General features: G+C 41.3%; 1 protein-coding gene across 3 annotated transcripts; it reads right to left on the reverse strand.

Moving 5' to 3' along the window:
• Positions 1–875: 875 nt before the first annotated feature.
• On the reverse strand, positions 876–22777 carry MSANTD3 (Myb/SANT DNA binding domain containing 3). Of its 3 annotated transcripts, none has more exons than XM_038393397.2 (4): positions 22612–22777; positions 22221–22372; positions 10152–10601; positions 876–3765 (listed from the first exon to the last, which is right to left on the reverse strand). In XM_038393397.2, the coding sequence occupies exons 3-4, from the start codon at positions 10567–10569 to the stop codon at positions 3356–3358; spliced, it is 828 nt and encodes a 275-aa protein (XP_038249325.1). In that variant the 5' UTR covers positions 10570–10601; positions 22221–22372; positions 22612–22777; the 3' UTR covers positions 876–3355. The 3 variants fall into 3 exon arrangements, with proteins under 3 accessions (XP_038249325.1, XP_043364454.1, XP_038249324.1); XM_043508519.1 differs by lacking the exon at positions 22612–22777 and adding an exon at positions 22436–22594 and having other exon boundaries at positions 22221–22296; XM_038393396.2 differs by lacking the exons at positions 22221–22372; positions 22612–22777 and adding an exon at positions 22436–22594.
• Between the last annotated feature and the right edge of the window lie 3077 nt (positions 22778–25854).

The following is a 25854-nucleotide window of genomic DNA, read 5'->3' on the forward strand; positions in this document are numbered from 1 at the left end:
AGAGAGGTCAGTTTCTCTCTGTATGAACAAACAGACCACAACTGGAACTCTGGGCCAAATACCTCACTGGTATAATTTATCATCCTTGGAGTTAAACCAGGGATAATTTTGGCCCAACATGTTCAGTTCTGGGTACTTTAATACTAGAAAGATGTAAACAATTTGGAGGAAATTCAGAGAAGAGAAACAAATAGTTTAGGGCTGCTGGGATTTACTTATGAGAAAAGATTTAGAAAAAACCTAAGAATCTTGGCCAAACAGCTAATGGAGGATATTAGGATGTAAGCCAGAAAGAGAGAGGAACAACTTTAAGTGTTATCCAAGGGGATATATATTAGGACTAAAGAGGATAGACCCAACAAATGACAATTTAAACTTAATACCAAGGGGAAATTCCTAGCAGTGAGTTCTGTTTTACGAGGTAATAATCAATCTCTCAGCCAAGTGGTGGAAACCCCATCACTCAAGTCATTTAAAACTAGCCTAGATAAAGTACTCAATAAAGACAAGACAGGGAATAATCATTCTGTAAGTCTAGCTGGATCCTTCTCTTCCAAGTGTGGGTGGCTATATGATCAGTAAGACTTCCTTATATAAATAATATTCCAATGTCCCCAGACATCTTGTGGTACTCAATACCATGTCCCTAAGCATAATACTCACATTAGCTATCCTTTCCTTAAGCTCTTTATCTTGGTTCTTTCCAATCCTTCTGCTATACTTTTTTACAACAGTGACTGAATTCAAAGTCCCTCTTGCCCACTCTAAATGCTGTACATTTTGGTTTCATAAGTAATACAAGCACTTCTCTGTGTGAATAAGGCTCTAAGAGTGTATATCCAATCTGAGACATCACCCACTTGGTAATCTGAAAATACGCATAATTTAAATGAATTTATTTGGAATATAAAAATAAAAATGTATCTCATAAACAGTGCTATCACCATAAAGAGTCAAAAATGAACTGATATCACAATCTCCTTGGAGCATGCTGTATTGTCTTCTAGGCCTACCCCATTCAAATCCACATTCTCTTTTCACTCCTGCTCCCTCCCCAACTTTCAAGATGTCTCTTTTCCTTACCTTCTGATACCATTTTTATGCTGTGTAGTTGAGTGGTTTTCAGCCAGTAGCAGTATGGGAAGGGCCTTGTCAGTGTGACACTAATATATATTCTCCTCCATCCCACCTTTTATCATGGGTGAATGGGCCATCACCATCTCCACTCAAAGCATTCTCACCCCCTAAACCACAGATCATTGCCCTCTGCAATCCCAATTCTCCTCTTTAATTCCCCCTACCCTGAGTCATAGATTATTGCCCCACACTCCAACATTTTGTTCCTTTTAGGCCAACAGAATTAGTACCCTCTGGCCCCACTGTCTTCTCCTTCCTACAACCAATTTGCCAGAAGAGGGAGTCTATCCACACTAAGAATGGGATTTTGCTCCCCAATAGAATTGCCCCCTTTAGATTTCACACCAGACTTATGTTTGTACCTCCTGCATGTCTGCCAGAACTGATTTTGTCAATCATTCAGGAGGAGCAGCACTGAAACAGCACCACTCTCTTCACTTTCACCACTAAGGTGCAGACAGCATATTATGACTGACAGGAGCACAGCCTACAAGTATGCATCAGCAGCAGGGAAAAGTGACCAAGAGAAAAATAAGTACGAAAGCTTGCAGCAGGAAGGCAATCCAGAGAAGAGGGAGGATGGCACCTTTTAAAATTTGTTTTCATTTGAAAAATATTGCTAATGTATGGTTTTCCTTTCCAATTATCTGTGGGGAAAATACATTTAAAATAATGGAACTCTCAATTTTATAACTGAATAAAAAATAAAGGGTTTTCTGCTCATTCTTTGTCACTTATTTAAAATGCCTCTCCTCCCTCCCCCCCAAACACCTTTTCAGATAGAGGAAGATCCTTTAGAATAAACCTCTAAATCTGTGCTAAAGTGTGCACTTTAATACTTTACCCTTGGTTTCGTATTGCTCATTTCCCAGCCCTTGTCTTCTTTAGACTAAGATCTTCAGGGCGGGGGCAATCTTTTGTTATGTGTATGTGTAGCACCTAGCACAAGAGGGCACCAATTTCTGTTCAGGCCTCTAGGTGCTATTCTGATACATATAAGTAAATAAAGACAACAGGAATCCCTGGTTGATAGCAGAGGCAGGGGTGGCTCTGGGCTGATGTATGGGACACAGCCAAGCAGACAGAATTCACAGGTATAGGGCACTGCACTAAGTGAAAATCTGCCTTTACCTCTATAAGTATGTTGGGTTGATGAGAAAAGAGCAGGATCCACAACAGACGTTACTTCTAATTAGGAGCAAGATCCAAATCCATTAGCTGGCTGCTGGCAGGAATTACTTGTTGGCGAGATAGCCAGCCCGCTGCTTCTTAAGAGTTACACGAAGCAGTGGAAAAACTTATCCATAGAATGATGTCAGGTGTACAGTGCAGTTAAGACGCTGGCTTCTTTTTCTAGCAGCTGCAGTAGCATGCTTCCCTCACATACTTCTAGTTCCTGAATATATATCTGGGTGACAGGATAGGACTGAGAGAGGGCAGCCAAAAGTAGCTGCTTCTGGGAAAATATCCTCTTCTTTCCCTCTTTCCAACAGTTATGGCCCTAGTAGCTAGCAAGCCAGTGCCCAACCATCGTTTCGATCAGCCAGCTGGTTGGAGGTTTTGATTTCCTTTCCCTGCAAATTACCTACTAGAATGCTCCTCTTGTCTCCTCACCGGCTCCTTCATTTTCACTTACCTGCTGCAGAGGAATAATAAATAAAATAATAATAAAAAAAGAAAGACGGGGAGGGGATTTCCTCTATGTCCCTGTATAGCAATTGGGTTACTGCCTGTCAAATATCTGCTGTGTTCAGTGTGAGAACAAAGAATGACTCCAACCCCTGCCTTCAACCAGGAAACGGAGGAAAGGGCTAGAAAAGAAGCAATATAATTTAAAGTGTAAAGTTGTAAAGCCGAATTTTTAAAACATACTCAAATTTCAGGTGTGTCTACTCTATGGGAACTTCCTATATTTGAAGAGGGCGGTTGGAAGTTGAGGGAGGAACAAATGTTATGCTCACAATTCACAAGTACTACTGTGCATATCTGAAACTCAAAGATACAATTTACTTTCAGAGCTCACCCACAAATGAATTATAGAACTTTCCCTTATTAGACTCATCCAATCTGTATTCCTAGATGGTATTAAGGAGTCCAAACATGTTCACTATTGACTGAACATCCATTCTGTCACACTACATTAATTTTAATAGACCCTCTTGCCAATACACCTTAGTAACAATGTGCTCAATCTGATTTTCTCTGCCCACCATAAATTCTAAGGCGAATTAGGAAAGGGTCTGTTAAAGGATGATACAGGCCATTCTTTTGTGATGGTTTGCAGTTTTCTCTCCCAATACATTTTCTTTTTATTTAGCACTTCCATTTTTATCCTGTGTTCTTCTTCAGCCATCTCACACTCCCTTTCTATCTGTTGTATTTTTGCCACATGCACTTCATTCATTTGTATCAGCTGCAGTTGTAAAATTGACATTTGCTGGTGATGCTCTTCTTCATGCATCTTTTTCAAAGCACCCTCCTGAGTGGCTTTACTTCGGTAGTTTTTATTCGCTGTTATTCTGACAGCTGAACATGAGGGCTCAGGTTGGGAGGTGCCTTCACATATTGGGAAATGTACTATCTCTTTCTCTTCATCACACAGTTCTCTGTTTGAGACAGCAAATGATTCTGCAAAAAACAGCAAAAAAATGGTAAGATACCCTCTTTTTTTCAAACAGCGTGAATAACACAGTCATCAGTCAACACATGCACACCTTGTTCTTCTGTAATGTAATGTAGGAGCCACCAGGTGATACAGTTATCTAAATATTTTGCATTCCCTTTATATTTTGACAGAGCATGTGATAAGATCTTCAGTCTCTTTCCTAGAATTGTATCTGAGGTAAGGATGCACTGGCTCCTACACTAAACTAGAGATTTAGTATGCTATTTACCCCTTAGGGACCACTCCCGTACACCCCAGAAGTATGCATGTTTATATTGATTTATGTAGCACCCAATTACATCAATCTTACCTCGAGATGTGCCTGATTAGTGCCATTGAAATAAATAGGACTATTTGTTCAACAAAACACTACTGAGACTAAAGGCGTTAGGAAATAGGAGTACTGTTACAGATCGTCACCATGTGTGTATCATAAATAGAATATTAACAATTATAAAAACAAACAGATCATTTTGTTTAGAGAAATATTAGGTAACAATGCAGTCAACTTTTTCTTTTTAGTGGGAAATACTAAGTTACAGGACAATCCTTCTTACACAACCCAAGACACATTGTCTCACCTTATTTGTGCAAAGAACTATATTTAGACAACAAACCAATGCAAATCCATTATACTTATTTCATTTGGTATTTTTTTTTAAAATAGTAATATTTCTTTAGCAGGTGAGTGCATTCTCTCTTACTAGTGAATAAATGATAACCAAATGCTATGGTAATAAAAATAAATAATAATCACTACATATCTCCCCTTTCTCTAATTTTACTGTGTATGTACTAGATACACTTTTTATAACACTTTTTTAGTCATTTATTTAATTTGGTCAATTTTTTCATTTCCAGTGACAAGCAACCAATACTCTAGTACAGGGGTGGCCAACCTGTGGCTCTGGAGCCACATGCAGCCTTCAGAAGTTGATATGTGGCTCCTTGTATAGGCACTGACTTCGGGGCTGGAACTACAGGCGCCAACTTTCCAATGGGCCAGGGAGTGCTCACTGCTCAACCCCTAGCTCTGCCACAGGCCCTGCCCCAACTCTACCCCTTCCCGCCCCCTCCCCTGAGCCTAGAGTACCCTCACTCCTCTCCCTTCCAACCCCTGAGCCTCCTGCATGCCACAAAACAGCTGATCAGGAGGTGTGGGGAGGGAAGGAGGGGGCAGGGCTGCCAGCGGGTAGGAGGCGCTGGAAGCAGGGGTGGGGGAGCTGATGGGCTGCTGCTGACATATTACTGTGGCTCTTTGGCAATGTACATTGGTAAATTCTGGCTCCTTCGTAGGCTCAGGTTGGCCACCCCTGCATCGACTAACTGATGAGAGATTCTTTATTTCTTTGAATAAGACTATCTCTATCAGTGGCTCTTTTGGTTTTCAAGTGCATCTCAATGCTTTCATAAATTGGAGCTATGCGTTATTGCGTAAAAAATAGATCTAGTGGCCCCTTCAAAGCTCCCTTCTGTGCCATACTAATCAGAGCCAGTGAAGGAACTAATTCCTTATAATGCAAGAGGTATAGTAGATGCCCTCCTGCAGGGTCACCCGACCTGTACTCTCAATGAATAAAGGCTGGCCTTGCTACTGCTCATCTTCTCTCACAAATGTCTCAAGTAGTCTTCCATGCTGCTTCTTTCAAAATATATCTGCCAGTCTTCCATCTCATTCAAATCCTTTCTAAAATCCCTTTCAGTACATAGTTTACCAAAAACTATGGCCTTTCTTGACCTATCAGGACATATGTATGTCTAACCTGAAGCAATGTTTAATCGTGTCTTTAGCCTATGCCCTTCCTTGCCCCCTTTTCTTCCAGGTTGTAACTTCACTTGTCTCTTAAGACTACAATCTAAACAGAAACTTTTTGGAGCATGGACTTATCTTATGTTTCCTGTGAAGTATATACCACGCTTGTGTACACTACAAAATAAAATAATAAATACTAATAATCTGGAAGAAGAAATGCTGGAAATCAGTGATTTTCATCTGGAAAGCAACTGACTGGTTATGTGGAGTTATATCTAAGTAGTAATGAAAAAGGATTATTTTTGTACATTATGTAAGTGGCTTCAAGCCATCTGTGCACTTTCAGCAGAATATATTTTATTCATTTCCCCTCTAGAAGCACAGGTAATAGATTTTATTTTGGCAGTGGAACTGCGTGCATGGGTGGGGAGAAATGCTGGGGCTATTTGTCTTCTCATGGCACTGGAGCAGGAAATATCTCACTAGGCAATTTTTTTAAAGATTTGGATCACCCCCCAGTCTCTTAAAAAAAATTAACCAGTGATGCTCAGAAAACTGTCTGAATTTCAAGAAGCTTCAGTATGCCAAATCAATGTCTCCAAATCTGTCGTCCTTTTGATAAGCTAAAATAAGACAGTGCTAGAGTTTGTTTATCCTATTCTAATAGTACTGGAGTTTTGGTGCATGGAGATCAATATTATTTCCATTTGCATTCAATAAAATGGCACTTTCTGTAACAAATCGTGCAACAGAAAAGGATCTACAGAATGGGAAACTATTTAGCTGCTGTGGATGAATGATAACCATTAAGATGGTAGTCTGGCTCATTCACTAGTTCAAGAGGTAGGAAATCTTTCAGGGTGAGTAGCACCTCTATCTTACAGGATGTAACATCTTCTAGTTTTTATCCCACACTCTTTCTGTAAAAGGTTGAATACCACAACTGAGACATTTACCTGAGTGGAAAAGAGGGATAAATGAGTCAATATTTTAAAAAAATCAGGGACAAAAAGGACTGGCAGTTTCAAAGTTTAAAGTGTACTAGTGTGCTACACTATTACATCAAGTCTTCATGGTGCCACAGGATGGAGAAGGAGATGACATTATTAAGGTGAGCTATTTACAAGAGAGAGTGCCAGGGTCAACATAGTAACCTTTGGTTCAAGTTGCATTAAATTTTTATATTGAAAGAGTTTACTTAAGAATACAAGAATGGTCATACTGGGTCAGACCAAAGGTCCATCTAGCCTAGTATCCTGTCTTCCGACAGTGGCCAATGCCAGATGTCCCAGAGGGAACGAACAGGTAATCATCAAGTGATCCATCCCCCATCGCCCATTCCCAGCTTCTAGCAAACAGAGGCTAGGGACACCATTCCAGCTCATCCTGGCTAATAGCCATTGATGGACCTATCCTCCATGAACTTATCTAGTTATTTTTTGAACCCTGTTATAATCTTGGCCTTCACAACATACTTTGGCAAAAAGTTCCACAGACTGACTGTGTGTTGTGTGAAAAAATACTTCCTTCTGTTTGTTTTAAACCTGCTGCCTATTAATTTCATTTGGTGACCCCTAGTTCTGGTGTTATGAAAAGGAGTAAATAACACTTTATTTATTTTCTCCACACCAGTCATGATTTTATAGCCCTCTATCAAATCCCGATTTACTAGTCTGTTTTCCAAGCTGAAAAGTCCCAGTTTTATTAATCTCTCCTCATACAGAAACCATTCTATACCCCTACTCACTTTTGTTGCCCTTTTCTGAACCTTTTCCAATTCCAATATATCTTTTTTGAGATGGGGCGACCATATCTGCACACAGTATTCAAGATGTGGGCATACCATGGATTTATATAGAGGCAATATGATATTTTGTGTCTTATCATCTATCCCTTTCTTAATGATTCCCAACATTCTGTTCACTTTTTTGACTGCTGCTGCACATTGTGTGGATGTTTCAGAGAACTCACTACCATGACTCCAAGATCTGTTTCTTGAGTGGTAACAGCTAATTTAGACCCCATCATTTTATATGTATAGTTGGGATTATGTTTTCCACTGTGCATTACTTTGCATTTATCAATATTGAATTTCATCTACCATTTTGTTGCCCAGTCACCCAGGTCTGTGAGATTTTTTTTTGTAGCTCTTCACAGTCTGCCTGGGACAACTATCTTGAGTAGTTTTGTATCATCTGCAAATTTTGTCAACTCATTGTTTACCCCTTTTTCCAGATCATTTTAGTAACACCACTATTTACCTCTCTCCATTCTGAAAACTGACCATTTATTCCTACCCTTTGTTTCCTATCTTTTAACCAGTTACCAAGTCATGAGAGGACCTGCTCTCTTATCCCATGACAGCTTACTTTGCTTAAGAGCCTTTGGTGAGGGATCTTGTCAAAGGCTTTCTGAAAAATCTAAGTACACTATATCCACTGGATTCCCCTTTTCCACATGTAGTAAATTGGTGAGACATTATTTCCCTTTACAAAAAAACATGTTAACTCTTCCTCAACCAATTACGTTCATCTATGTGTCTGACAATTTTGTTCTTTACTATAGTTTCAACCAGTTTGCCTGGTACTGAAGTCAGGCTTATCGGCCTGTAATTGCCAGGATCACCTCTGGAGACCTATGGGTACAGAAGCTGATTTAAATGATAGGTTACAAACTACAGTTAGTAGTTCTGCAGTTTCACATTTGAGTTCCCTCAGAACTCTTGGGTGAATGCCATCTGGTCCTGGTGATTTATTGCTGTTTAGTTTACCTATTTGTTCCAAAACCTCCTCTAATGACACTTCAATCTGGTCCAGTTCCTCAGATTTGTCACCTAAAAAGAATGGCTCAGGTTTCGGAATCTCCCTCACATTCTCAGCCGTGAAGACTGATGCAAAGAATTAATTTAGGTTTTTTCGCAATGGCCTTATCGTCCCTGAGTGCTCCTTTAGCCTCTTGATTGTCCAGTGGCCCCACTAGTTGTTTAGCAGGCTTCCTGCTTCTGATGTACTTAAAAAAATATTTGCTATTACTTTTGAGTTTTTGGCTAGCTGTTCTTTGGAAAACAAACAATCTCAACTATACATATAAAATGATGGCGTCTAAATTAGCTGTAACTGCTCACGACAGAGATCTTGGAGTCATCATGGATAGTTCTCTGAAAACATCTGCTCAATGTGCAGCAGTAGTCAAAAAAGCTAACAGAATTTAAAAAAAAACATTAGTAAAGGGATAAATAAAACGGAAAATATCCTAATGCCACTATATAAATCCATGGTACACCCACACCTTAAATACTGTGTGCAGATGTGGTCACCCCATCTCAAAAAAGATATATTAGAATTGGAAAAAGTACAGAGAAGGGCAATAAAAATGATGAGGGATATGGCACAGCTCCCATATGAGGAGAAATTAAAAAAGGCTGGGACTGTTCAGCTTGGACAAGAGATGACTAAGGGGGGGATATGACAGAGGTCTATAAAATCATGAGTGGTGTGGAGAAAGTGAATCAGGAAGGGTTATTTACCTTTTCATATAAGAACCAGGTGTCACCCAATGAAATTAATAGGCAGCAGGTTTAAAGCAAAGATAATGAAGTATTTCGTCACACAATGCACAGTCAGCCTGTGCAACTCATTGCCAGGGAAAGTTGTGAAGAACAAAAGTATAAGTGGTTCAAAAAAGAATTAGATAAGGTCATGAAGGAGAGTCCATCAGTGGTTATTACCCAAGATGGTCAGGGATGCAACATCATGCTTTGGGTGTCCCTAATCCTCTGATTGCCAGAAGCTGGGATTGGATGACACATGATGGATCATTTGATAAACTGCCCTTTTCTGTCCATTTTCTCTGAAGCATCTGGCACCGGCCCCTGTTGGAAGACAGGATACTGGGCTAGATGGACCATTGGTCTGACCCAGTACGGCCATTCTTGTGTTTAGAAAGTTGGTTTTACAGTATTTTATCTTCATGCTGTCATGCTACTATATTATGTCCTGTGTGAGATATGTAGGGTTTTTTTAAGTTGTTAGAATAGATTTATTCCACTGCAGTGACAGTCCAGAAAAAGATGTGGAAAGTTTTGTGGGTTTTTTATATGTTTTATTAAGAGTTCATTAAAAAAAATGAAAGGCTGGAGGGGAGCATAGGGAATTCTTGCCTCAGAGGATAACATCTAAACTTGCTGCTTGTGAAGAAGAAAATAGCTGGTGATCAAACAAGCAAAATGATGCTTTTTAAACAATCAGAAGTGCCCTTTGGGACTTCCCTCTTCCTCTTCTGTGTAATGGCTATCAGGAAATAGATGATCGGTCCACATCTGGTCAGCTGTTTAAATGATAACCAGTAACTTAAAAATGTATATAGTTTTCTTCACACTTGTAAAAAGAATCAGATTTTACCACTGTGTATCTAGTGAAATATACAGAAGGCCTCAGTATTTTTGCTGTGAAATGACTTTTTAATAGCCAGCAATAAAATTTTAAATAAAGAGATTTACACTGCTAAATTGAACCCCTCTAAAAATAGAATAAATAATGAAAATGCATACACACCCTACACACAGTGTTACTTGGATCACTATAGTAGCATTTATACCTTGGTTAGAAGCATCAGGTTGATATTCAGAATCTTCTTCCGGTGGACTCTGTAAAAAGTACATTTGCTCAGGCATCATGCTGGCAATCTTCTCTTTCCCTATGATGTGAGTATTTATAAGTGGACTAATACTTCTTTTTACTTTCTCCCGTCTTTCATGTGCCATTATCTTTTTTGTCCGTGCCTTGATATTTTCCCAGCATTTCTTTAACTGCTTGAAATCTCGTAGTGATACACTAGGTTGAGAATTATATTCATGGGCAAGCGCTTGCCAAGTACGTTGTTTCAATGCAATAGTTCTTGCATCGCTTTTTTTACACTCAAGTACATATTTGTATTTTTCAACTAATGCAAGCAGCACACTCTTTTCCACTTCTGAGAAGTATTTAGCAGGTTTTATTATTTCGTGGTTTTGCATTTTCTACTGTTTCTCTAGGAAGCCAAAAAATCCTATAAAAACAAAATGTAAAAACAAATAAGGATTGGTTGTTCATTCCGGCATCAAATAATTATATATCAGCAAAGGATTCCAAAATTATGCCTTCAGTTAATAATTTCTAAAGTTGTAATTCTACAAGGCCTCCTTTTTTATATGATAGCTGAATAAAATGTTGGGATAACTAGACAAAATATTCAAGTTATCTATAGTATAAATATCAGCTCTTATACAACAACACCTAACTAAACTGTTATGTAACAAGCACATGATACAGGATAAGCTTCCCACCTTAATTATGATTAGCAGGCCAGCAATGCCACTGTATCATAACATTAAATAACTATGTGTAGCTATAAAAGTTTTTAACTTACAGAAATAATTTGATTTAAAAGGGATATCTAGAGGGTCATCTACGCTACCCCCGTCATTCCAGCAAGTGAGATTTTAGAATAGTTACTGCATAACTGCTGGCTTAATGTCTAAATCTAGCCGTGAATAGCTCCAGTGAAAAGGATTCCACAACCTTTTTTGCAGCTGGCTTCCTTGTTTATCTAACGGTGATAAAGTTTGCCTAAAATTGAACATACATTTTCCCTGCAGCATTTTAAAACAATTATTTTTGTTCCATCCTTTCTGATTGAGAATAACCAGCCTCTATCCTCTTCCCAACAAACCTTTCTAATGTTAAAATTCATGGCTCTACAATAATAGCGCAAATTATAATATTCCAATTATAAAATGTGGTATTTAGGGCTTGCTATAGAAGTAGTCATAAGATTTTTGAAACATGATCAAATATCTTGAAATGTATGTGTTTATTGTAATTTTCTTTTAGTCAATATGTATTCTAAATCACTCAGTCTTATTTCATTCTACAATATTATAGGACAGATAATTCTGCCTTTCTACAGAAAGCCTATTGGAGGACTAAAGATACTTGGGAAAATATCATGAAGTTGGGAAGAGACAGGGTTTGAATCAGTAGACTTGAGTGCATTTATGGAGAGGGCCAGCCTCTCTGGGTATGTCTACACTGCAATGTAATTTTGAAGGAGAAAGTAGTTAAGGACATTGCGGTCAATGGTAAATGGGACAAAATACAACATAGTTTTACAAAAGGTAGATCGTGCCAAACCAACCTGATCTCCTTCTTTCAGAAAGTAACAGATTTTTTAGACAAAGGAAATGCAGTGGATCTAATTTACCTAGATTTCAGTAAGGCATTCGATATGGTGTCACGTGGGGAATTATTAGTTAAATTGGAAAAGATGGGGATCAATATGAAAACTGAAAGGTGGATAAGGAATTGGTTAAAAGGGAGACTACAGCGGGTCATACCGAAAGGTGAACTGTCAGGTTGGAGGGAGGTTACAGTGGAGTTCCTCAGGGATCGGTTTGGGGACCAATCTTTTTATTACTGACCTCGGCATAAAAAGTGGGAGTGTGCTAATAAAGTCTGCAGATGATACAAAGCTGGGAGGTATTGCCAATTTAGAGAAGGACAGGGATATCATACAGGAGGATCTGGATGACCTTGTAAACTGGACTAATAGTAATAGGATGAAATTTAATAGTGAGAAGTGTAAGGTCATGCATTTAGGGATTAATAACAAGAATTTTAGTTATAAGCTGGGAAACATCAATTAAAAGTAAAAGAGGAGGAGAATGACCTTGGAGTATTGGTTAATCACAGGATGACTATGAGCCGCCAATGTGATATGGCCGTGAAAAAAGCTAATGCGGTCTTGGGATGCATCAGGCGAGGTATTTCCAGTAGAGATAAGGAGGTGTTAGTACCGTTATAGAAGGCACTGGTGAGACCTCATCTGGAATACTGTGTGCAGTTCTGGTCTCCCATGTTTAAGAAGGATGAATTCAAACTGGAATAGGTGCACAGAAGGGCTACTAGGATGATCCGAGGAATGGAAAACCTGTCTTATGAAAGGAGACTCAAGGAGCTTAGCTTGTTTAGAGCCTAACCAAAAGAAGGTTGAGGGGAGATATGATTGCTCTCTATAAATATATCAGAGGGATAAATACCGGAGAGGGAGAGGAATTATTTAAGCTCAGTACCAATGTGGACTCAAGAACAAATGGATATAAACTGGCCACCGGGAAGTTTAGACTTGAAATTAGACAAAGGTCTCTAACCGTCAGAGGAGTGAAGTTCTGGAATAGCCTTCCAAAGGAAGCAGTGGGGGCAAAAGCCTATCTGGCTTCAAGATTAAACTCGATAAGTTTATGGAGGAGATGGTATAACATGATTCTGGCAATTAATTGATCTTTAACTATTCATGGTAAATAGGCCCAATGGCCTGTGATGGGATGTTAGATGGGATGGGATCTGAATTACTACAGAGAATTCTTTCCTGGGTATCTGGCTGGTGAATCTTGCCCATATGCTCAGGGTTCAGCTGATTGCCATATTTGGGATTGGGAAGGAATTTTCCTTCAGGGCAGATTGGAAGAGGCCCTGGGGGTTTTTCACCTTCCTCTGTAGCATGGGGCACGGGTCACTTGCTGGAGGATTCTCTGCTCCTTGAAGTCTTTAAACCATGATTTGAGGATTTCAATAGCTCAGACATAGGTAAGAGGTTTATTGCAGGAGTGGGTGGGTGAGATTTTGTGGCCTGCGTTGTGCAGGAGGTCAGACTAGATGATCATAATGGTCCCTTCTGACCTTAATATCTATGAGTCTATGAGCATGGATGCAGCTTGGGCCTGGTTCCCCAGATACATCCTGAAAGTCCATCAACAGTATATTCCACGGTCCTATGGACTAGTGTTCTTTGGCTAGTCATGGGATAGAAAGGCCAATCAACTCCCAGGAAACGGAAGCAACCCCCCAGGTTCAACTACTGGTGCTCATCATTTAACCTTTCCATTTTATTCTGATCTCTGAACTGGAAACAGAGTGAACCATCCCACGTGTTAGCTATGGCGATTGATAAGAAATCCTTTGCTGAGCATGCTGCTACCTGGTCATGGGACCACAGTCAGATTCTGGCAAATCTCTATGTGATGAGAGCAAGATGTTCAGCTTCAATAAGAGTGCCAGAAATAACCATGTGTACCAAGAAATGTTGGAGAACCTGGCAGCACAGGAGTGCGTTCTCTATTATGAGTCCAGGCAGTCCCTGTGGTAGGTATATAATCCATGTGTGCAGGATTAAGAGTCCGTATTGTTGGGCAGAGGGGTGCATATAGTCCATAGACAGCTACAGTCCAAGCAGGCTATATCATGAGCCAGAGCTAACCAGGGTAACTGCATGAATGCAGACAGCTTTCAGCAGCTCACAGAAGGCAGTAATCCATGTGGAAGCTTATGCAGCATCTTGCTGATTTCATGTATTTTCATCCAACCCCAAGTGCTGATAATTGCAAACTTTTCCTACATTAGACACTCCAGATGGGAGTCACATTTTGAAGAAAGGCATACTTGCTGGGCCCTCCTCTATAAGTCACTAGCCCATTCCCCTTCTAGATGTGTTGTCAGTCACCATAAGCTTCAAAAACCTCATTAGCATACAAGGTGGGTTGCACCTGGTAGCTTGAGGCAGAATATCCCTTTGCCATTCAGGAACCTCCAGAATCGTTATGTCCTCTAGAATGTTGAATGCTTGAAAGGATTGTGAAAACATGTAGAAAACTCTGGCAAGGGGCATCACCCTCACGCCTCCCCAAGGCTGAAATTGTCTGCAATATTTAAAAAAAGATACATCAGTTGTAAATTTCACCTTACCATTATGTGTGAAGGCTTTACACTCTGCTTAATTCTCAAGTGTGTCCATGGAGCCTCTGGGAAAACCTTGCTCTCGGAATATACTGAAGCACTCTTTTACAAAGTGTAATTTTTTGGCCTTGAGATTTCAAGGACACTTTTGGTGGCAATGTAGTGAACCTTTTCTGAAGCATGGACACAATAATGTCCTGTTTCATTTCTGTTTTCAGGCCCTTCTATCTCTGCAGGACAGCCATAGTCCAGCAGAAGCTGAGGATGTCACAATGCGATCAAAGAGGAAATGTGTCCACAACAGCTTTATGGTGCACATCATGGATAGGGCCAGCCAGCAGTTTCAGTAGCAGAGGGAGAAGGATTCACAACAAATCGAAAGGCAAAGTCTGATGAAAGACTTTCAGTGAAGTTCCTTCAGCAGGAAAAAGGAGGGAAAAAGACAGAGCACAGCAGAAAGACCTGTTTGAGAGGCTGCTTGTGCTAATGACTGGGAGAGTGCAGGCTTCCACTTCACCTACACTTCCTGCGCCAGCACCATGGCTGGTGTCCCCTCCATGCTACCATGTCCTGCAGATCAGGAACCCATTGGATAATTTTGTGCTTGGGTGGCCCATGCAACCAGGACTGAATGCTAGTTGGACTGGGCAAACGTATCTCCTGTAATCTTCCACACCTGTGAAATCCTCCACCCCTCTGCAACAGCACCAAGTGCATTAATTGACCAGGTCAATTAGAAAGGCAAAGAACATGGGGCTGGGGATACTCTGAAGTAGGGGAATCTTTTTTTTTTTTTTTTGTGGCACTGGTTTCACAGGTTTAGATAGCTCACTGTTTGAGATACGTACTTTTTTATTTTGTTTTGGTCATTTCCTGGCAACTGGCTTATACATTTTTAAAATAGTAATTTGTAATACATTCATGTTAACATATAAAGGCTTTGAATTCATTAACAATTTATCATCATTACTGCAGATGAACTACATAACACATGCATTTCAAAGAACAAATATAAAACCATGATGAGGCATAACTGGGAAGTCATATGCCACAAAACATCTCAATATAACTTTTCAAATCCACAAGTAAAAACCTGAGTTCATCTCCTCCATAAGAAAATGCATAAGAGCCACCAGCCCCTCCATGATAGTATAAGCAGTCATTCCATGCATAATTAAAAATTCATAACAATCACTGCCCTCCCTAGCATATAGCAATAGTACTTCATTTATTTTGATATTACTGTACAGAGACAGTGATAAACATACTACTCTCTCTCATCCATTGGTCCATGGAAGGCCATAACTTGGGCACACAAAGCATCCCTAATTTCTGTTGAACTTTTTGGCTGAGTGTACTGGTCTAGCAATCCATTAGTGTCAAGAGTCTGAATGAAGTTGCTCACCTTTGGCTGCACAAAGAATGGGAAGAGCACAGTGATGCAGACAGCATCAAAAACACTGGAATCCAAATAGGTCTATGAACCTCACCAGCAGGATTTCCATCTGCCAAATACACTTTCAACCACCATTCTGTACCTACTGAGAGTGTGATTAAACTTTCTTTTCCCCAGCCTCTGAGATCAGGGTATGGTTTCATAACCCAGGCCAAAAGGGGGTCTTCTGCAGCAGGGACAGTTACTCCATTTATGACAATGTCATTTGGTGGACACAGTGTCTCAGCCTGTCCATGATAGTAAGTCCAGATTGGGGAAAACCCTGTCATCATGCACTTTGCCAATGCAGTCTATGTTGGCATCCATGAATCAGCTTCTTTGGTTGACAAGGGCCTGCATAACAATGGAGTCCCTTTGCAGTTTATGTACTGTGATGGGGCAAGGCCAGATGGCTATAGAAAAGTTGTGGGAGATAGATATATTAGCTCCAGGCTAAACAAATCCCTGGTACCAGGTTAAATGAAATGGAAGCTGCTCCAGGTCAATTAAGACACCTGGGGCCAATTAAGAACTTTCCAGAAGGCAGGGAGAATGCTATGTTGATTGGGACACCTGAAGCCAGTCAGGGGCTGGCTGAAACTAGTTTTAAAGCCTCCCAGTCAGTCAGGTGGGTGCATGTCAGGAGCTGTGGGAAGAAGTTGTGCTGTTGGAGAGGCTGAGTAGTACACACCATATCAGGCACAAGGAAGGAGGCCCTGAGGTAAGGGTGAAGTGGAGCTTGAGGAAGTGAGGGCTGCTGTGGGGGAAGTAACCCAGGGAATTGTACATGTCATGTTTCTAAAAGGTCAGCTACCATAGCTGATACTATTACCCTGGGCTGGAGCCCGGAGTAGAGGGTGGGCCCAAGCTCCTCCCCCACATATACCTTTTGCCCCCTGATTAATCACTGAGACTGGGAGACAACAGAGACTGTGCAAGGAAGGATAACTTCTCCTCACCTTCCTCACTGGCTTATGATGAAAATGGCTCAGTAGACTGTGACCCTTGTCTCTAGAGAAAGAAGGGTTACATGGAGGGTCACAGTGAGCCTCTGAGGCTAGCGAAATCCGCCAGGAAACACGGGACCAACGGAGGCAAGGACAGAGCTTTGTCACAGTAATCATGTGTTCCTTGAGGATGGCAAACTATGGGCACATGAATCCCATCAGTGGCCCCTGCACAGTTTGGAAACCCCACAGCCAACTTGCCAACACCAAACTGGTTAGCAATGGACCTGTAGGAGTTAGAAGTAGCCAGCTTCCAGACAGTTATAGCAACCTGCTTCTGGACCAGCATATCTTTCCTCATTCTTGTGCAGGGGCCAGCTGTTCACAAAGCTCCAAAAACATTGCTTTCTTCATGCAAAAGTTCCGGACACACTGCTGGCCATCCAAGGGCTGGATGATAATGTAATCCTACCAGTCTATGCTTGTGGCTCTGCTCCACAAGCACCAGTCTACACAGGGGGCATTAGCTGCTTACGACTCTTGGTATAGTTGCATCAGCCAGTTGGAGTCTCCCATGTCTGTATCGTCCTCCTCCACAGAGAGGTACCTTTGGTAGGTCAGAAAATGCTGTCAAAATGTCCAGCAGCCTCTGATGGATGCTCTGACCATTTCCTAAACAGGAGCGAAAGCATGCCTCATCCACATTACTGGCTCTGGTTGACAGGAGCATGCAGACCCAAAAGATAACTTGGTGTTGGCAGGCTGAGACAACTTCCAGTAAAGTGCCATGGGATGGACAGTCAAGTTTTCCCCACAGTGCACCATGAATGAAGAGCTAGAGCAGCTACACCGGGGGGGGGGGGTGCCAGAAAGCCTGGGATAAGCTGGTTTTACTCTGGTCTGCATAGTGAAGTCTGGCTCCATGAGCATAGGTGTGAAAAATTCTAAACCCAAGGTCACTAATGAATGTGGACAGTCAAATGAAGGCTTAGAAACCCGTGCCCACAGACTCGGGTCCCACAAACCCAGGCTTACATTGGAGTATAGACATACCCTCTATGGATCTTTGAGTCCATGATCCTCTGGCAATACTGCTCATACCTGGACCTCCCTTCCGCCAAAGGAAAAGGCGCATTGACAGCAAGAAATGGGATTTCCCATAGGCATTAGTTATGGAGTATTTTCCTGTGTGTTTGACAGAAGATTTTGCTGCAAAGAGTATCTTTTCCTCTTGTCATGTTCCCTGCCTGCTTAGCCACTTTCCCTAAAATCATGTAGCCCTAAAGACTTGTGAGGTTTGCACAGAGAAGGTTTTGTGAAGTCAGAAGAGACTTAAGACATTTACGAGTTTTTTCATGAAGTTGACAGATTTCCACTCTATACGGCTAAATTCAGTGCCTTGCATAATGACAGGTTTCAGAGTAGCAGCCAACATTTAGTTAGTCCCCCTGCCAATGCAGTATTCTTCCCTACAACACACACTCTAGTATATTGTCCATTGCAGTGAGGCTTCCCTTATTTCCCTGAGGAGATCATTCCAAAATGGAATAGATTTCACTGTACAAATATGTTTTCTGGTATTCAGCCTAAATTTTTTCCTTTCTACATTTCATCCCATTAAGTCCTAGTTAGTCCTCCTTGTACCACCCTAAATAAATACATTCCTTCAAACACATTTACAGTCAACTATTCTTATCTTCTTTCTCAGTAGACAACTGATATTAATTATTTATAATTAATTAATTATTAATTTAATTACAATTAATATTTTCAGAATGAGTGACAGAAGAAATAAGAAAAGGAGTACTTGTGGCACCTTAGAGACTAACAAATTTATTAGAGCATAAGCTTTCGTGAGCTACAGCTCACTAAGCAAAGGTCAAAAGAAGGAAACAAAAAACAAAGAGGAAATACAAAAAAATCCAACAACCCTCAAAACAGAAGAACAGAAAACCCAGAAAGAGGACTGTATCCTAAGGGATAAAAAAGAACAAACTATGGGGTAGGAATTGCAGCAAGATGGACAGTAATAAGGAGCTCAGCCTCAAGGAATAAAAATACAGTTGAGAGGCTGGGACTGAGAGAAAATACTAAAGACAGATGGAGAAAATACTGCTTCCTTCTATTTGGCCATTTACTGTATTGCATCTTGATTTTTCATTTTGTAAGGAGAAAAAAAAGTGGAAAAAGAGAGGGAGCTGGGTGGCTTGCAGAGGAGGGAGGACCCTCTGCTGTGACACTTCCTGCCTCACATCATGGCAGATGTCCCCTGTTTCTTTGTAAAAATCTGGTCTCCCCACCTGATGACAGAGGAGTTCCTCTGTGTCTGTAATCCCAGCAGTGCACATACTATATGCGCAAAGAAACCCTGAAAGCATAGCAAACCAGGTGTTCTCATTGCTGCAGTGAATACAAAGAAAAGTATACCAGCTTTAAAAGTTTCTTAAATATAAGGAAAAAACAATTTAACAACAAGAGAAGAAACTGCCATCTGTGATGATGCAAACTAGGAATGAGTAGATAAACTTTCCTATTAGCATTAGAAATTAGTAAGTTTCAAAATTGCTGTTAAGTAAAAATCAATGCACTCTGCCCACTCATCCATGTTACTCAGGTCATTCAAACATACCACACTGCTCAGCAGCTTCAAACAGCCTCCAAAACCAAAACTAAAACTTTGCAACAAAGTGTGGCATTTCTTTCCCCCAAAAATGTTATTGAGGTCCATGATGGACAATATTCATTCGTATATCAGTGGCAAGTTTAAAGCCTTGTGACTAGAACTAGGGTAAGGGAGAGATTTTCTGCTTTTCAGTGGGCCATGCTGTACTTGCTTCTAGCTCTGGAAAAGTCAGAAGTATCGGACTGTAAAATCATGACATTTTTATGTTTAGAAAAGCCATTTAATTTGCAAAGCCAACCATGTTAGAGAGGAGTATTTAAAAGAAATTAAACACTGTAGTTTTAACTTTTCTTTCCCACAGATACCTGAAAATTTGGACTCACTGTAACTCAGGCACTTGGCTGTGCAGGTTTCTAAAATAGTACAAACTGGTATATGAAAAGTGAGTGATGTTGTGGTTCAAAGGTTCAATCACTCATGAATAATGCAGCCATCTGAAACTTACAAGTAAATGTTTTATACCACACCTTCATGTATTACTAATATTTATTATTTGCATTGTGGTAGCATGAAGGAGCCCTCATCATGGACCAGAAACTAGGCACTATGTAAATACAGAACAAAGAGACTGTCCCTGCCCCAAAGAGCTTACGATCTAAATATTCATTCTCTCTCTCACACACATAGATACTTACTATTATAATCAGATCTTCACATGTACATACAGTCTGCATATGCCTCTATGGAGCAGGCAGGGTCATGGCCTGACTCCATTAGAAGGCTTAAGAGACTGCCAAAAGTTGTTTGAGATACCTAATGACTAAATGGATCAAGAATGTGCTTTGAAGCACCTTCTCTTAGATACTTCATCTGCTTGCTTCAATATGTAGAGGCACAATTCCAGGCATTAGATAACTAAGAAGTGCCTTGAGACATCTCAAAACATCAGATCTTTTGAGAAGGTGCAGCGAGATACACCAATACATTTGTCCCCTACATGTGCTGAACAACTTCTGTCAGCCCTTTGGCTATTCCATGGAATAGTAGAAAGAACTCCCTTAGCCCACATCTCATGGAATAAATAATTTCCATGAGATATGGGCCATGGACTATAAATGTGGCTAGTAAAGATTTCTAGTAAGCAGAAATCTTTGTTGAAATGGAAGTAATTTTCTGTGCATGTCCCACAGGATCAATCTGGGAATAAGTTAAGTACATGAAAAACTGTTACATGGTAAATCCTGAGAAACAAAGGACTAAGTACTCTCACACCTTTACCTGTTCCCATACAAATTCCTCTTGCAGTCACAAGCATGTGCAGAAGATAATTTCAATATGCCCAACATTCTATGCTGGCATAGGGCATAAACAATACAGACTTTGCATTAAAAACAAATTAGTGGATTAAAAGTTACATACTGTGCAAACTGAAACCTTTATTACTTTCAAATACTCAACTATTTTCATTCCACCTTATCTTAGAAAGCATACTTCCATGAGGACTAAATGTTTAACCTTTTTATATTTGGCTGTTTTTGAGTTATTTATTGGCAAAAGTAGATTGGGAGAATTATTATATTTTAAAAAGCTACACACATAGAAGGAACAAAGCGGGTGTGTATTATTTTATACACACGCAATACTCTAACTCCAACATCTGCATCAATTTCATGTGTACCTTTAAAAAAATTATTTTCAAGCTGAGCCCAAGATGGACAATTTCAACTTCAAAAGACACATTTTTGAGAAAGTTATGAGTAAGAGAAGATAGAATTAGAATGGAAAGCCTTACCCAACCCTATCTTTAGTTTTCATTAATCACAAACATGCTATATATGGATATCATCTGCTATTTAACTGCAGCCATCTTGGGGGTGGGGAGGGGGGGTAAGTTCATTTAACAACACACAGCAGCATTACAAAAAGAAAAGGAGTACTTGTGGCACCTTAAAGACTAACAAATTTATTTGAGCATAAGCTTTCGTGAGCTACAGCTCACTGAGCTGTAGCGAACTGTAGCTCACGAAAGCTTATGCTCAAATAAATTTGTTAGTCTCTAAGGTGCCACAAGTACTCCTTTTCTTTTTACGAATACAGACTAACACGGCTGCTACTCTGAAAGCAGCATTACAGACGGTAATAGTTGAGCAGGAAAATGAAGAAAAATTTATCCAATTTAAGTTAAAGGGAAAAATTAGAGTAGATAATATAATGATCAGAATTAGAAGTTGGTCATGACACCATGGCTAAAACCCTTGTTTTTAGGGGGCGGGGCAAAATGGCATTGGATTTGTAATGACCCGAAGCAGTCAGGACATTAGGTTTACAGCTCATTCAAATGATGGAACTGCCAACAACCCAGTGTCCCACTTTCCTACAGCATCTAGGTTTTCCTCAGTAGTCTCCTATCCATGTATCAACTAGGGCTGACCCTATTTAGCTTGAGATGTAACAAGATCATAGTGCGAGACAGTAAGGCTGCAAGCATGGTTTCTGTAAAAGCAGATTTTCCACTATGTGAATTCACAGTTGTCTTTAAATATTTTGTAATTAAAAATACATTACTAATCATAATGAGAGGTATACAGAAATTATAATATTAATATTAAAAATCATTTTTAAAAACAATCTCTTTTCTAATCCTGTTTTAGTACAAAGTGTTAATAGTTACTGTGGGTTGTTAGATAGAAAGACAGGTAATTAATTAGTTACAGTCCACAAAACCGTTTGTATTCCTGTACTAGCAAAATAAAATTTTAAAGCGACCCAACCTACTAGTTATGGAGGACATCAAAAGCAGTTTGTGTAAGGCAAGAGGTAACAGATGCAGGTTGTTATTTCTAATGTTTTCCTGGAATCTCTTTTCAAAATAGACAGAAATATTAATCCTACCAGGCTTTCATGCATCAGGACATCTCAAGCATTAACAGCTTGTTCTTATTTCCTTGCTGGTTCCTTCTTTCCTCTTCTAGTTAAATGAAACAGAACAGATTCTAGCCTGACAAAGAAGAATGCACCACCCAATGCATACATACAGGCTGCAGCTGATACACAAACACAGAAATATAAACCATGGCAGAAATAATGAAAAATGTTCATGTTATTACCCCAAGTCCCAGGAAGGCCTCGCTCTGTTGTATATGTAAAAATAACCCCACCCTTAGATACCAAAGCACAGCTCAAATGATTTCTCTGTACTCTTAACAAAGCACCACGATTACCAATCTAATCCCCTCCCCCTACTCCGTTACTGTGTCGGGGCTGGGCCTTTTTCCTTCTTTACCTCCCTGCCGGCAGGTCAGACACCACTCCTTCAGCTCCTACCAAACTCCGATCTGGATTTTCCTGCCCTTCCGAGTGAAATCAAATGAAAGGAATCCATTTCATGCAGGTTACAGTCCAGGAAGATCCAAAGTGGATGAGTTATTTTCAATTATTTATTTTAGGGGATCTGACCACCTGTATCCCACATGCCAACTTTTAGACTTGATCAAGAGGGAGAATTTGATTTGATGCAGGAAAAATAAAAATAAAGTTCCAGGTTCCCCTACAAAGTTCTAAAATATCAGGTGCAATATCCTGCATTTTAGAAGATTCTCAAAGATAACCTGCAAAGAATGAAAAACCAGGCTTGTGACATTTTTAATAGATGATGAAGACCTGAAAGATTTCTCTTTCCTGGCTTTTACCACTGCCCTCCTCTTCCCACCCTCCCCGAAATTCTGGTCTGCTGAGACTGGAAGACTGGGGAACTAGCGAAATCACAAGAAGAGTGAAAGCTAAGGGAGAAAAGTTTTTAGTCAAATTGTTCAGAATGAATTGTTTTTGTTAACTGTCTCAGTTTCAGCATTGACTGCTCCCCCCCTCTCCCCTGACCATCTTTCTGGTCTTTCTTGAAGGCACCCTCTTAAGGTTTCTAGCTCCCAACCATTACCTCCTCTTGGGAGGAGGACACCTGTGTCTCTCTCCCTACAAGAGGGAGAATTTAGGCTTATAGTCCTTATGCATTTCACTGTGGTTTCTCCAGCATCCAGAACCAGTGGTTAACCTTTCGCCAGGAGCTATTACAGTTACCAACCAGCCTTCACAAAGCAAACTGCTCTTGTTCTTAGAATAAAAGCATTACGTAGAAGACATAGAGTAGACAATAAAAACCTATCCTCATGCTAATAGCATACTAGAGGTATCCCAACTTCCAATAGCAGCAGGACATCTGGGCAGCAGGCCAAGATGCAAGCTGGATCCATTTCATGCATATTACAGGGCAGCCACAGGCTAGAACAGTCTGTCAGAATGATCAGGCACCTAGCACTATCCCCTTGAGGTCACCTGGTTAGACCCTTGTTTGTGGATCAGCTGGACCTTGTATAATTAGAATGGGCCTATTTTAGGAATCACAGGTGATTACCTCAGAAAACTTATCAGGGTTCTGAACATTCAGGCCCAGAGATGACTCATCAGTCTCAGAAAACTCATCACAATTAGGTGTCAATCTTTCAAACCCCACTGCTGGCTGTGCTCTTTTGGCTACAAGTCTATGGGCTTGGCTACACTTGCGAGTTAGAGCACATTAAAGGAGCCCTGGGCACACTAGCTCACTAACCGTTCACACTGGCAAGGCATGTAGAGCGCCCTGACTCTACAGCTAGAGCACTCCTGGTACTCCACCTCAGCGAGTGGAATAACGTTTGGTGCACCCCCATTGGAGCGCCACGGCACCAGTGTGGACGCCCTGCTCTGTTAGTGCACTCTGATTGGCCTCCAGAAGTGTCCCACAATGCCTGTTCTAGCCACTCTGGTCATCACTTTGAACTCTACTGCCCTGCCCTCAGGTGACCAACCATCAGAACCGCCCTTTAAATTCTCTGAGAATTTTGAAAACCCCCTTCCTGTTTGCTCAGCCAGGCATGGAGTGCTCTCAGCGAATCTTTCCAGGTGACGATGCCACCACATGTCAGACAATCCCCAGTATGGAACAATGGCAAGGTGCTGGACCTCATCAGTGTTTGGGGGGAGGAAGCTGTCCAGTCCCAGCTGCGCTCCAGTGGTAGGAATTATGATACCTTAGGGCAGATATCAAGGGACATGATGGAAAGGGGCCATGACCAGGACGCACTGCAGTGCAGGATTAAAGTGAAGGAGCTGCAGAATGCCTGCCGCAAACCCTGCGAGGCAAACCGCCGCACGGGTGCTGCCCCTGTGATCTGCCGTTTCTACAAAGAGCTGGACACAATACTTGGGGGCGACCCCACCTCCACTCTGAGTACCACCATGGACACTTCGGAGCCCAGTTCAACAAGGCAGAAGGAGGAGGAGCAAAGCGGCAGCGAGGGTGCTGAGGCGGAAGAAGACACCCCAGAATCCCTAGATCCATGCAGCCAGGAGCTGTTCTCAAGCCAGGAGGAAGGTAGCCAGTTGCGGTGGCCAGTGCTTGGGGAAGGACAAACACCAGAGGAGGTTCCTAGTAAGTGGCTTTTATTTTGGGAAGGAAGTTATTCAGTGCGGGCTCTTGGGGCAAGGAGGGTTAGGGCTGCATGCATGCCTAGATGTGGAATAGGGCGTTGATGTGCTCTCTCACATCGTGGTAATCGACCTCAGTGATCTCTTCAAAGGTCTCATCCAGAACTTGGGCAATAAGCTTGCGCAGGTTTCTCGGGAGAGCCACTATGGTCCTTGTCCCAGTAAGGCTAACGTGTCCACGCCGCTGTGCCATGAAGGGTGGGGGGACCATTGCTGCATAGAGAGAAGCTGCATATGGGCAAGGGCAGAAGCCACATTGCAGTAGGAAGACCTTCCCTTGCTTCCCAGGTCACCCTCAGCAGCGAGATATTTTCCAGGATAACTCCTGTGGAAAATGTGGGGTCAGTGTTCAGTATAGGGGCCCCCTGCCGCTGTTGGCTCTCCCCAAGGCAGAAACTCAGAGGACAGTACAGCCGTGAAACAATCAGTCACGCTTGACCCTGTGCTTACTCACCATTTTGGGGCTCCCGTGGGTTATGTGCGCTCGCTTTGGGACAGGCAAATTATACTATTGTGTAGATTGTGCTTGCCCTTAAGTACGGAGGAATCATTGCTCTGTCTGGTGTGAACAATGCTGCCTCTGTTAAGTGTTGCAGCACAAAATGCACAAAATGCAGTGTTGCATTTTGCCTTTACAGATGAAACCTTGAGATCTCAGCCTCCATGTTATCACGGCCAAAAGACTCCAAAGAATCACAAAGAGGCCACGTAGAAGCAAGGAAGACATGTTGCATGAAGTAATGCATCATTCAAGTAATGAAAATCAAAAAGTGCAGGAGTGGCAGGACAGTGAAAGGAGGATCTGCCAGCAGAACGAGGAGCGCCAGCACAAAAGCGCGGTGCTCCGGCAGCAAAGCACGTATCGGCTGATAAGCATAATGGAGCGCCAAGCGGACTCTATCCAGGTGCTCGTAGCCATGCAGGCGGAGCACTACTACGCCCACCCCCCCTGCAGCCCTTGTCCCAAAACTCTTTCCCTTGTGCCCCCATGTCACCTCCAACCCAC

The sequence above is a fragment of the Dermochelys coriacea genome, chromosome 2 (genome assembly GCF_009764565.3).
Source record: "Dermochelys coriacea isolate rDerCor1 chromosome 2, rDerCor1.pri.v4, whole genome shotgun sequence".
Taxonomy (NCBI): Eukaryota; Metazoa; Chordata; order Testudines; family Dermochelyidae; genus Dermochelys; species Dermochelys coriacea.